We start from the raw sequence: 13,731 nt of genomic DNA on the forward strand, positions 1-13,731 counted from the left end.
CATGTAAACGGCTTCCTTCTGATCAACATGAGAAGGTTGCTGCCGCACTATCTTTGCTAGCACTCAGGTACTGTTCCCATTGACAGTGAGCCATGCTGTACATGACAGAGTGGTGGCCAACACTTGCAGTACACCCGATTCCATGCACATGTTTTTGTTCACGTGCCCCGGCCATCAACAACAGCTCTTTACCGACACACGACATTGTGACAGCGCCTACGCTCGCCTTTGTTCTGAATCCTATTACCTTTTCCTGTGTCGCACAAGCTGCAGTTGTCCACCCGTAACGTGTTCCGTTCCATACCCACCGCGTCGCTCTACAAGCACGCTCTTCCGTCACGAGTTTGTCTGTCATGCAGATGTGACAGGCACGTAATGTCCTCATATCTCGTCGAAGCAAAATGGTTATTAGGTCTCCTGTCATTCATGTCATACATAATGCATTTGCATGCATGAAAAAGCACGTAAAGGTCTTCTGACCAATGACTGGCACAGGCTGCAAAAACAGCCAAGCGCCATATGCACTGCACAGATAAAAAATATGCCTACCAGCTTTCTTTCGAAGTGTTTATTGCTTCCCTTATTTTTCTTTTTTTTTTGCATACTTGTACGAACACTGTATAAACTACAATTTATGGAAGTTATTCACAATGAATGGAACACAACAGTTGGGGCTGTAAGATAGTGACTGACATAATTGGGTAATTTCATTCGATCACTGGTTTCATGCATGCCGCCGAGCTCACTGATGGATTCACACTCTCTTCTCTGTTCTCTTAATGTTTGTCCTCCCTCCTCTTCTCAAGAGGGAGCAAGTGAAATATTGCTACCTGGTTAAATTAAATTTGGATACTCTATGAGCAAAAGCCACATTATAACACGTATTTATTTCGACTGCCTGGAGTCTTTTTTAATGTCCATGTAACTCTAAGGACACAGGAACCTCCTAATGAAATGCAGCTCGAAGATGATCAAGCCACTGAGCTATAATAACCTACATTGGTGTGTGCGTGCATACCTTGTCTTTTTTTAATTCACATTGCTGTTTCCTGAATCAAAACCATAACTGTTTCGTGAATTAAAATAAAAGCAATTATTGCAGCATCAAAAACCATGGGAAGTGCCAGCTGTTCAACATTACTCTAGAGGAAAGATAAAACAAAATATAAATAAAAAGAAAGAAGCCAGGTGGCTGAATGTGTCTACACAGCTGGACGGTTTCTCACGCGTACTGAGGCTTCACAAGTGCACAAGCTCTCTCAATTTGGAAACCATGAGCAGCCTGTTGCCTTCTCTGGTTTTTCCGTTTGGGCGGTAAGAAGCTCGTCACTTCCCATTCGAGTTTCATCCTCAGCCTCTATAGAGTTCCTTAAAGCGTGGTACGATGACTTTGCTTTGAAGTTCACAAGCATGCTTCTGTGTGCGGATGTATTTTGAAATGGCAAACAAACGATGCCGCCGAAGGGAAAATTTATATGTGGTTGGCAATGACTCGCTGTAACAAAGATCGTTCTGTCTCATTAAGTCAAAATTTTGCCAACGTGTGCAATGCAAAATATTTGTGGGTAAAACACCTTTAACAAATGAATTGCAATAGATAGCCATATAAAATGACTGCATAGGAGCCTCATGCAGTTAGCCTCATGTACTTAGCGCACTGCATAGGTGCGTTAAGTACATATCCACCAAGACAATGAAACGAACAGTGCCTTGAGCCTGATAGTCAGATCTTAAAGAGATTAAAGTTCAAAAGATTGTAGTCACACTAGTTTACACATGGCACTATTGCCACACCAAGTTCTTTGAGTGTAAGGGCACGGACACAGATACAATGACGACATTGATGTAGTGGCAGCTGCTAATGAAAGACTGAAGTGCAGTTTAAAATTTTGAAAATTAGCTCGTACCAAACAATGATTCTTGACCAAGAAACTATGTTAGGTGCAAAATGTATGTTCTTTCTATAAGCTAAAGGACAGATCTGTTTGCACCAGACAGCTTGTCATAATGGTGAAGATTTTGATGATTTTTGCCCAGCCTCAGTCATTTTCTTGTCCATGAAAATAGACCGGGGTGTTGTAAACACTATCAAGAGAAAATTTCCAGCAGTTCTTACTCAACAAGCCAAATAAAAGGATAATTAACGCCTACATCACACTGACATAAGGTTACACTAGACTTCACAAAAATTGAATATAGACTTAAAATTTTTTTCTTTTAATAATAAATTCATTAAAGAATTGTGCAATAAAACTAGAGAGTTGAACAAATATTTTAAGACCATGATCGTGATTTTTTTAAGTTCCGAAAAATGATAATTTTTTCCGTCCCATAAGAGAGCGTGGCGTAGTGGCGTTGGGAAAGAGGAGTGAAAGATGAGCCCAACTTCTACTACTAGTTTAGCACTTCCTTAACAAGAAAAAAAAAGGATGGCAAAAACATACACCATGACCTGTCGACACACATATGTGACAACCTTGAACCATGAAAAATTCATGAACATGGGCTGCCACTGAAGCAAATGCTTCAGCAACTAGGCCTTGTCTTGCCAGTTGCAGCCTCAAAAAAGACAGCAACTGAAGAGACAAGGCTGCTTGTAGACATGTTGGCTCCAGCAATGCGCCGCCCTGAGTTGACAACTTTTTCATTTCTTCTTGCTTCTATTTTCCCCTGAACTTCAACCTTAAACCACACACAGTGCACAGGCCCCTTTAAGCTTCACTCAGAAGAATCAAGTTTCGAAAGAATGCACGGCCAGTCCAGTCTAGTTTAATGTTTTTCCTTTAGCTTCCTTTTAAGAGAAAGAAAAGACGCAGCACAGTTTAGGCAGCCACTTTTGGCCCGTGAGTCAGGTGTGCAGAGGAGCACACAAATGGTGCTGCTGCAGCCCGCCAGGACGTCCCTAAATTTAGCCACGCCCCCCCCCCCCCCCCCCACCCTGCTTTCTCCTCGCTGAGCTCTCTCTCTCACCCTGGCAGCAGCCCCCTCCCAAAACACACCGTGGTTCCTGTCCACTCCACATTTGGAGGCTAGGTCAGTGTTACGGCTCCTTATAAGGTAACCAGAGAAGACCCCCCACCCCTCTCCTTCCTGTGCCCAGTATTTCAAGTGCGAGAACAACCCACCGACCTTACTGAAGTAGCGCTTTCAATTTGCGAGAGTCATTGCTGGCTGTCAAACCGACCACAGCATAGGCGTGCACAGAAAGAATGCACCCCCCTTTCTCTCTCCCAATAATTCGATTGAGGTGAACGGAGGGGCTAACTTTTGCCCCATACTTTGACTCGTCAGACCTGTACAGCCATCGTTCAAAGAGCAAGGTTACGTAATCACAGGTTTTTGACGATAAAGGCAGAAAAAGGCACCCAACGTCACATTCCAAGAAATGTTTACTTCCCACCATTACTCCCAGAAAGCAAGGAACCAAAGACCACTGTGAGAGGCATGTCATCACTTACATATTTGCGTTTTAATCAACTGTGAAGCACATAATCTTTTGGACTTCAACAAAGTAAGCAGAAGGAGGAGGGGGGGGATTACAATGAAACTGCTCGCCCTAATGAAAAATCTGCTCATACCTATGAGCCTGCGGCTTTGATATGCAGGGCGTTGGTCAGTAATTGAATATGCCGAAACTCAAATCGGTACCGATGAAACGCACTGACACATTTCCAGAGTTCCAGGAAACCTGTAAAGCATCTCTTGCGTGCAAAAGAACATGCAAGCATGAAGCTTGGAACAAGCTTCCAAAAGCTTCCAATCAGTAACTTCCAAATACCTTGTCCTTGATTTTTGGAGTGGAGTCTGTAAATTCATGCTTGTTTAGTATATACATAACTATTTATTATACACCATAACTAAAAGCCAGGCATGTGCATTGTATTTTTCTCCTTTTTATGCAATGCGAGACAATGAGGTTCGAAGTGTCAAGGCTAATTTTGGCAAGAAATATGGCGTGAAAGTGGGACGCACGCAGACAGAAGACCCACACAAACAAAACTGCATGACCCAGTCTCTTTGACACACCAGAAAAAGCAGGCCACGCCCGAGGTTCGGGAGGGGAGCCGTTCACGGACACGAGACACGCTGTAGCATGGTTTACAAGAAAAAGCATGAGGTGACCACATGCGGCCTCCCAGGGGGACAGTTCGAAACCTGCTCAGCTTTTGAAGCACATCTTTCATTTTTATTTTTTCACAACCTTCGACACAAACAACACCTATGCCGTAATGTGGCGCCCGAGACAGTGTCAGTCAAATTCCCATTGCAATCTCTATATGCTGAGTTATTGCCTGCAGTCGAAACAATGTCGCAGATCAACCGGATATTGTGTTTCCAGCCAGTTGCACTTCTCGTTTGCTTACCATTTCTAAATTTAACTGCAGATTATATATAATAGTCTCACATAAGTTTTTCATGGACTTACCACATATCTTAGTTCCCTCCATTTCTCAGAAAGACAAACCCCTGGGTCAATAATGCCGATGTAACTGACAACAGCCCATTCTTTGCGGCAATTTCAACAAGCTGAAAATGAATACATTACAGAACTGAATGATAGTAGTGAAGCTAGAACACACACAGTGTGCTTCTACGGCGTGTCGATCAATTATTTGTTTTCTCTTCGGTCAACAGCTGTCATACTGTTAAAAGTGACAGTGACTAGTCAGATCATATATATCTTTTCCTTTGTCTGGGACCTCTTTTATTGTTTTGAACAAAATATCACACAGTACACTCAAATCTATGAGAAAGTACAGCCATTTCAATGCCCGCAGTTCAAGTGGGCGGCTTTTCTGTTTTATGAATCCTGTTTACAGTACGTTAAATGTTCGAGCTCACTTCCATCTCACTAAGAGCAATCGAGATCAGAATCCCTCAACTTCTTCAAAACAAATACCGCAAGCTGATTCTTGCTTTTCCTCAGCGCCAGAGACGCCAGGTGGCGTGCACGACTTTTACAGGCCCACAGCTACACTGTAACAACGGTCCTGCAGTCTACCTCGCGTATGCACAATTGTTATAGGGCCCCTCGTAACGTGTGCAGTTTTTATGGTGCCACACGTGACGTGTCAACAACCAGGAGACCCAGCTCGGCGTACGAGCAGCTTTTATGGGGCTGCTGTATTACACGAAGTGCTGGCCTGCTGGGAAAGAAACGAGCCCTCAGAAGTATTGCTTGCAAGCGCAGTGCAGTTTGATGATGCCCGCAACTTGTCAACTTCCTTAACGGACGCATCGGCAGCATCGCCAATCTTCCTTGACAACCCTTATCGAGGCGGCCTACTTTGCTTGGACAGCTAGACGAACTGGCTTGCAAACAGGCCGGCTAGTCGGTAAGCAGACAGGCGCCACAGCACGTGGGCAGTCCTTCTCCCGCAGCAGAAAGAGCGCTGCCAATTCTCGTTAAAAGGTCCAAAAAAATATATGAAAAAAAGGCCCACAGATAAACGCCCCAGAGCTGTCGATCACTCACCTTCCTCGTCTGGAGACATTGAGCTCCTTCTGCAAAGAGATGAAAAAAAGAAAGATTGTAGATGGCGGGCGAGATAAGGATCCTCTTTCACATGCACATGCAGACACCCGACAGACCGCTTGGGCTGTCTGAAAAGTCATATCAGTCAGGTGACTAACCTCCCCCCCCCCCCCCCCTTCCAACACCATCATCCCCTTGAACTCTTGTTATCACGGGGTCACGACACCCAACCACACCACCTCCTTAAGTCTACAACAGATGATCGGGTTGCCCAATGATAAGCTCAGAGTAAAGAGTGAAAAGAGCAAGTTTGCTCACTGATAAACAAGGTAAACAAACCACTACTGTGTCTCTGTGGGTGTGAGGGATGACTCACTCATTCAAGATGTAAATGGCAATACAGAATAGAAACACGTGGTTTTGCATAAACAGTGGCCGCAAAATAAAGCAAGTGGAGAAAGGCTCAGTTGCTTTCTCTGGATGTGCAACAAGGGTTATTTATTTTGACAAACAGGCACAAACAATTTATCACTGTGCCCTGCAGGTCAGTGAACTTGGCTAAGACACTAGCTAGGGGTGGTATTTTGCAAGTGTCTACAAAACTGAGTGTCCATATACGTGTTCAATGATTGGATAGAGATCAAAGCCAAGGTTCACTACTGGTGCGGGGTTGCTCGGTTTCAAGATATAGCCAATCAACGCATGATGAAATGAACAGTCTACTAAGTGAAAACACAAATACCACCCCAGGTTCATATTGACAGGGGGGCATGAACACTTGCCTTTGTTAGAATTTCAAAGCAGCTCTGAAGCCCCAGAGTTTGGACCGCTGCTTGTACTTGCAGAATGAGTTTAGATTTTGTGGTTGAGGAAAGCTATGTCATTTTCCTGATGCAGTTTGAGGAGTCATAATAAACTCTAAAAGCCCATGCTTTGTGTCGTAGAGCTTATCTGAAAAGGAACCGGACTAAATGCTTTTTTTATCCACAAACTAAAACATCGACAAGCTTTTTCGAGGCAATTATTCTTGTTCAGACAACCTCTCAACACTCCGTATTTCTTTCCGTTGTCTCCCACCTGTATTTCATACTTTATGTCACCAATTCTGCTAAACTCAATACTAAACTGCCAACGGTGGAAACCTGCTGTCGGTACGGCAGCGAAATTTCTTGAAGCTGCTTGCACAACATATAAACCCTTGTGCAGGTACAACATTGCACACTAACAATACAAAACATCACAGATGACAATGCAACACACAACTGGCGGTCAGCTGATGGTTGAAAGACGGAATGACTCCTTAAGTAAAGGAGCCTTTTAATAAAAGTTAAAAGTGACACGTGTTACATGAACAAAAAAAAAACTACTTTGTATGGACGATGGCAAACAACAGTACCGATCGGGGAAACTGATGGAATGAAAGTAGCAGTAAACGAGAAAACAAAACATGCAAAAGCAAACTGACTGGGAGCAAGTGCTTCGTGCCCATGAGAGAAGCCTGTACCTATGCAATTGCTAGATGCATATTTTTATCACTCTACAATTACTGTGATAGGGTTCAGGCTCGTTTACATAATGAAAATTCAAGGGTTTTCAAGGACTTTCAAAGCTATGAATACTAATTCACAACCACATTGTCTGTTAGACACTCAATTAACACATGTTCAGGAGAGGATAAAGGCTTGAAATAACTAAAATTCGTAGAAAAAGTGTAACACTGGAGCAGACGCCAAGAACATGGCTCCAATGACATTTTCTTACTAGATAACTTTCAATCATAGTTTCTTGAAGTTGCATAGGTAATCACTTGCAGTAAGACACAAGTTGCAAACTTTTATTCAGATGGAAAAAACTAAGGAATTATTATGCAATGCCTTGTTGTTTTTTCTGAATGTTCATACCAATATTCACTATCTCCTGCTTCTTTGTCTTGGCAGTGCTATAAGGCTGTATGACTTGATGACGCATGTCAAGTCGCCGATTTTCTCGGCCTTTTCTGCATATCAGTCTGCTGTAGCAGTTCATTCCTCAACAGCGGCTTCTAGTTCCTTTTCTTTTTTTTTAAAAGGATTTGATCCTTCTCCTCAAATCAAAATTTCTTTTCCTGTTTCTCATTCTCCTGTTATAGCCTTTTCAGAGTTTCCAAAATTGCACGGTGTTGGTTCCGCGCAGAAGCTACTGATGTTCTCAATAATTTGTCATGGGCACATTACATGTGCCAGCTGCTACATTTACGGCATCATCAATAATATGCCGTAAAATGTGCGACAATGTTTATTCAAAAAAACAAAAAACAAAATTAAAGGATTTTCGAGGATTTGCGAAAATTTCGGCATGTTCAAGGCCTTGAAAATGACCTTTTGAAATTCAAGGGTTTTCAAGGATTTCAAGAACTCACATGAGACCTGTGTAAGTATACAGCAAGGTTTAAGCCCATCAGTACTTACTTGTGTAATTCAATATTATATGAAGTGAGACACATCAAGGAAGTCATTTGTTATTGATTATGAATGGTGTTAAGTAATGGCTATCATTATTAGTTTGCTAGGCAAGCAGTAATCCATTTTCAACGACAGCCACAGAATCGATTAGCACTTGTTTTGCAAGCTCCTTATATGCATAAAACATTTGCACAGTTCAAACGGAAACACATGAAGTAATGACAAAATATTAAAGCACTTCTCATAAATTGCAGCAGCAGCATCTGTCTACAAATGTATAAATTAAGATCATGTGCCAATAAAAGCACTGCAACAGACAAAACCTGACTTTAAGAAGCTCAGCAAACTTGGAACAATGTTATCGTTCAAAGTGTATGTTTCATACAAAGTGCCAGTCTATAGGCAGATATTATTTTCGACTTGTGGGTGTCTCTACCTTCGATTTTTATACACCCGATTTATCAGCGATAGCTGTCATGTCCAATTAACGAGGCTATGAAATAAACAAATGCATTCATTTGATCATTCTCACAAATGAGTCTACTATATCACCACTATTTCATTTGCTACAGGTACACAATGGTAAAGTGAACAGCCCAAGAAGGCAGCATGCATCCATAAAAATAGTCAACAGACCGTAAGTGTAAAGACTTGTACGTGGCAGTGCTTTGGGGGGAGTTGGAACAGGCGGTACATTCACATGCGGCAGCACTCATCCTGTTGTCACTGAGTACTTGCCACTACCGCCGGCTGAACGTCGGCTGTCACGTACATCCACACTATGTACAGAACCTACATAGCCTACTGCCTGATCTTTCCGGCTGTGTCTCACTTAATTGGCCTCGATCCATCTTATCAGTTTCTAGGTAACAGACACTGCCCAAGTATGCTTCTGCATTCCCTTTAACCACAACACTAAACCTTCCCACTGCTCTCTTTCCCCTTCTTCATGCACAAGCTGATTCTCTCTTTCTTCTCCCCCCCCCCCCCCAATGAAAGAGGGGGAGAGTGTGCCCGGCATACGTCAGCTATGTACGTTGCGACGTCAAACTGACCGAGTCACGAAATGCTGAATAAACTCGTACAGTCGTTTTTGTGTGCAGGGCTGTCTAGTACCATTAATTCACTAGTTACACATACAAAGTGGCAAAGACAGTAGACAAAAATGGTGGCACGCATTCGTAAAAATAGTCTATGGACCATTCTGCTAAGGGAAGCAGCTGCTGCATTTATGAAGACAAGCCTTTGTGTGAAAATGTTCGCTCCAGCGTCATTTCTCGTTGAACGGCTTCTCGTAGCATATCATAAGCTATACACATTTTCTTAATGCGTGCCGCCAAGCACGAGGCTGCACATTTTCTTTTTGGCAAAGTGCTAAAACGCCCGTCTGCTTCAGTATTGGTGCATTTCCAAGAATTCCCAGAGTTTAAAATTTATAAATAATTGTACCCTACAGTTTCTTGCCTTGTGATATGGTTTCGGCACATGAAATCTCAAAATATTTTTTTTTACAGTGAAGCCAACCCTGTACTGTTGTCGTTGCCATCATTGTAGTATAGCATTAGCAGTAGCAGCAGCAGCAGCAGCAGCAGCAGTAATAGTAGTAGTAGCAGTAGTAGTAGTAGTAGTAGTAGTAGTAGTAGTAGTAGTAGTAGTAGTAGTAGTAGTAGTAGTAGTAGTAGTAGTAGTAGTAGTAGCAGCAGTAGTAGTAGTAAAAGTAGTGAAAGTAGTTGTAGGAGGAGGAGGAGACGTCATGCAGGTCTAGTGCCCAGAGGGAGCAGTGAATAAATAAATAAATAAAACACACTGATGATGCCCGAAGTGGTGATTACGACGTCCATGGTCTCGCTTGTAGATAGCCATCTTTTTTTTTTCTTTTGACACATGTATCACAGGGTCTCGCGGTTACAATTAGTCTAGTGGTTACGATTAGAGTCGTGAAGCTAATAGCAAATGGTGAGCACACATTGCCAGCAACACAAGTGGTGGGCCATCAGACGAGGAGCGAATCTTCTGGAACATTTCAGGAGAGGTCCTGGTGAACGCTTGAACTGTTTCTGGCAGGCTGCCCTCGGTCGCAGAGAGGTTTGTTTTTCCATCAGTCCGTGCACAGTCCCTCACAGCTATCAGTCACCCATACAAAAGGGCCACGCCAACAACGAGAGGGGCGAAGGAGACTCCCCCCACCCTCCCGACCACACTTGCTTAATAGATGGGCTGGACCAAGGGTCAGGCAGTGAGAAGCAGCAAGCGCATTAAGAATCTGGAAGGCTCGCAAAAACAAAGTAACCCTCGCGGGCCAAGCCCAGCCTAAACAAAAGAACGAGGGGGAGAGAAGAAGTAGGAACAATAAGAAAGCAAAGATGGCAAACAATAACAAACTCGAGGAAGCTGAAGCTCTTCGGCCTTCGGATTTCTTCTCCACTAGAAAGGAAGCTTCGAACGTGGTAATAAACTATATTCACTTCCTTTGTTTGTTTGCACACTATGCCGAGATTCCTCCACGTCATGCAGAAACCTTTGAAAAATGCCTGGAATCTCTGCCCAGACTAGCAAAGGATCCAGAACAGAAAGCGGCCGCTCAACATTTTTCATTTGAAATTTGCGGCCGACATGAATCGGAATTCCTGCCCAGGGCACAGGAAGCAGCTCGCCAGTTCTTTTTGGTGCTACATATATTGAGATGGCATGCGCGTTACAGCTATGCAGCACTACACTACAGTTCCAGTACCGCACAGGAGTCTGGACCCGATAGACAATTTCGCTGAAGCAGAAACAACAAACAAAAGATGTCACAACGTACAAAATGCACAACCTAGTAGAAAATCTAAAAAAAGCTGCACGTGGCAATAACGAAGTACGTGTATCTAACAATATATTGATTAACTGATATCGCAAGAATGTTCATAACAATAAGTTATTACAAGATAAATTGAGCTGACAACAGCTCATGTTTAGAAAACTCCATTTGAAAGATCTTTCATTTGACAAAGTGCTTTGTTCTTTGTGCCTTATAACAAAAAAAAGTCTTGCAATAATAATTACCAGATTTCTATGTCGAGGTTACTGAAAAATTTAAAGGTATTATCCCCGTCAAGCAATTTCGTAGTCTAATAACTTTTACTGCATGCTCTCTTCTTTTCAATTTAACGGGAAAAGATGGAGAGTCTAACAAAAAGCCCTAGTGGGAGGCACGTGTAATTTCCTACAACACTGGCAAGCTTCAATTGAACAGTACATTTCTTTTGAGAAGCTATGTATTCATTAACAACCAGCTCAATCGATCCCCAATACAGTGGAACCCACATAAAATGCTCCGAAAAAAAAAAGGGGGGGGGGGGGGAGGGGTATAGTTCATTATATCAAATAATTTGACACGCAACATTGAATGAAGTTATCACATTTTTGGTGTGAATTTCTGTGCGCAAATCGGTTTTACAGCACTGCTTATCAAGATTATAAAAAAAAACATGCCTACATAGCAATATGCAGGACTTTATTTTAGTTATGTATATTATCACGGTTTGTATTCGGGGTTTCGGGGGTAGTGTCCAGGGACAGACAGAAAATTCACGAAAAAATATGGAAACTCCAAATCTTTATACACAGCTATGCAGACTAATAGGACACTAGAAGCATGTAATCTGCCTGATGTCGGTCTTGTTTTTCAACACTGTACTCAGTGTGATTTTTGGAACGCTACAAACGGCGGCAGCGTGACTTTTTTCAATACGTTCGACTGTGCCAGTATTGCCAACCTTGCAGACAATAACAGCTTCTCCAGTTTTACGGCATCCATCACGTTAAACAACATCAGCAGAGATGCAAACGGTGACCTCCCAGAATAGACTGGCGGCACGATGACAAGGAATCGTGGGGGCAAGCATGTGATGGCAAGCGGTGGTTTCTACCCGCACTGGGTGGCGTACTCCTAATCCCTGCACTAACTCTCCATAATGCATATGAGAAAGACCCCTTGCATGAGGGAAGCCAAAAACTTGTGAGGGAAGCCTGCCTTGTTTGTCTTGGGCTGTTTTGCATAGCGCAATGTTTTATATATCAAGCATTCCAGAGACCTAGATCACAACCGGTCAGCGATATTGGGCTAATGGCAAATAGTTCTGGTGAGCAATAATTTTTCTCTCGATATCGACCCAGCACAGAACATGAATGCACAATGAAACTTGTTCTTAGAATGCAACCAAGTACTGTTACAACCTGACATGGAGGAGATTAAGTTCATAAGAATTAAAGGTGTGCAAATGCACTGTCTATGATAGCTACACTGTCCTGAACCATCACAATAATGACATATACATAAAGCAATGCCACGTTTCGATCTTGTGACACTCAGTGATATTGGCACAACCACTAAATTAACAGTGACTGATTTAGCGATTCCCTGCCAAACTTGCTTAGTAGAACCACATAAATTTATAGTTTTTTATTTAATAGCTACTGGGTAGATAAAAGCATACAAGTGCAAAATTTCTGATAGAACAAATCACAGGCTCATTACTGATATCCTCTGGGAACCAAGCAGGTCAACAATGCAGCTTTGTCCTGGTTTGGTAGATGAGAATCTTTCGTGTTTAGGAAATAAACAAGGTGTCTGAACTCAACACCACGAGTTGCCCATGCACAATTAATGGTTATTTCTCGTATGGTTACAGCTCAGCACAAGTCCACAGCCAAGTCAATGTCAGCTGTAATCCAGCACTTAAGATGGGTCTGCCTGTCTGTCGCATGGGTGTGTGAGCACACGTGCACACACACACACACGCACGAGCATGTTCACTTTGCATATTGTTTGATTTCGCACTTGCAATGTGGTTCTATGATACAAAAAAATTCAGCAGAAAGAATGGATGAATCTACAAGCAATGGTTGAGCAAGCCATTTTATTTTGATGTCAATGCCATATTTGTTGCGCGCGCCTGTTTTCTAGTTGCGAGATGTAAACTTTCCCTGATATTGCAACCATGGGGTTTTCTGTGTGTGTATGTTTGGCCAATTCTCAAATTAAAATTAGAACTTCAAAGATAACACTTGCGCTACCTTTTGCACCTGTGTTCGTTGGGAGTTTCTTGTGTCCTCGTTTCCTGCTTCCTACTACACTACTACAAACCTTTCCTTGAGATGAAATGTTCTCATCAGACAGATAAGGTAAGCAAGCTTCTGGGTATGCCTATAAAGAGTGGGCGATAAAGGCTGCCAAGTTCAAAGACAGAAAATGAAAATGACACAAACAGAGCGTTTTCCATCTTTTAAACTTAGCAGCGCTGCCTTTATCGTCCAGTATGCTCCAACTAGACTGTACACAAACTTTTCTAACACTTATTACTAACCTCTATTAGCCAATAATGCAACCCACATGGGTGTCGCAACATCCTGGTGCCTCCAGTGTGCACCTTTCAGCAGCACTTGCTAGCTAGCTCTTTTTAACCTCGCTGCGATTGGGTTTCTAAGATCGCCCCATGCAAAACCCACATAAAAACACTGGCGAAAGCACACAGAGCTTATTTAGAGGTGTTCAGAAAAGCTTATGTCCTAGTTGGAGCATAGACTGTTTAATAAAGGCAGCCCTGGCATGGGCCAAGCTTTGATTACTAGCCTCCGTACTCAGTGCTATTTTACTGGGTCAGACAGCAGTTCATGCTAAGGAGTAGAAACGTTCGTGTTATGAAGTTTACGTGCTAACTTAAGAGCTTCCTTGTACACGTTCACGTGAAACTGCACACACAGCCGCCCACAGGCCCAAAGTCATCACCCACCCATTCAAAACACAGCGGCCCGCACAGTCGCTTGGAAAAA

The 13,731-nt window shown here is 42.8% G+C and overlaps 1 protein-coding gene across 5 annotated transcripts in view; it reads right to left on the reverse strand.

Annotated features, from left to right (window-relative positions):
- The window catches only part of LOC119181309 (microtubule-associated serine/threonine (MAST) protein kinase dop), a 259,056-nt gene that overhangs the window by 47,846 nt on the left and 197,479 nt on the right, over window positions 1–13,731 (reverse strand). For all 5 annotated transcript variants that reach the window (XM_075875311.1, XM_075875310.1, XM_075875312.1 and 2 more), the window contains one exon: window positions 5,477–5,505. In XM_075875311.1, the coding sequence (XP_075731426.1) occupies window positions 5,477–5,505 (29 nt within the window). The remainder of the gene's footprint in view (window positions 1–5,476; window positions 5,506–13,731) is intronic.

This window comes from Rhipicephalus microplus, chromosome 10 (genome assembly GCF_043290135.1).
Source record: "Rhipicephalus microplus isolate Deutch F79 chromosome 10, USDA_Rmic, whole genome shotgun sequence".
In the NCBI taxonomy this organism is placed as follows: Eukaryota; Metazoa; Arthropoda; class Arachnida; order Ixodida; family Ixodidae; genus Rhipicephalus; species Rhipicephalus microplus.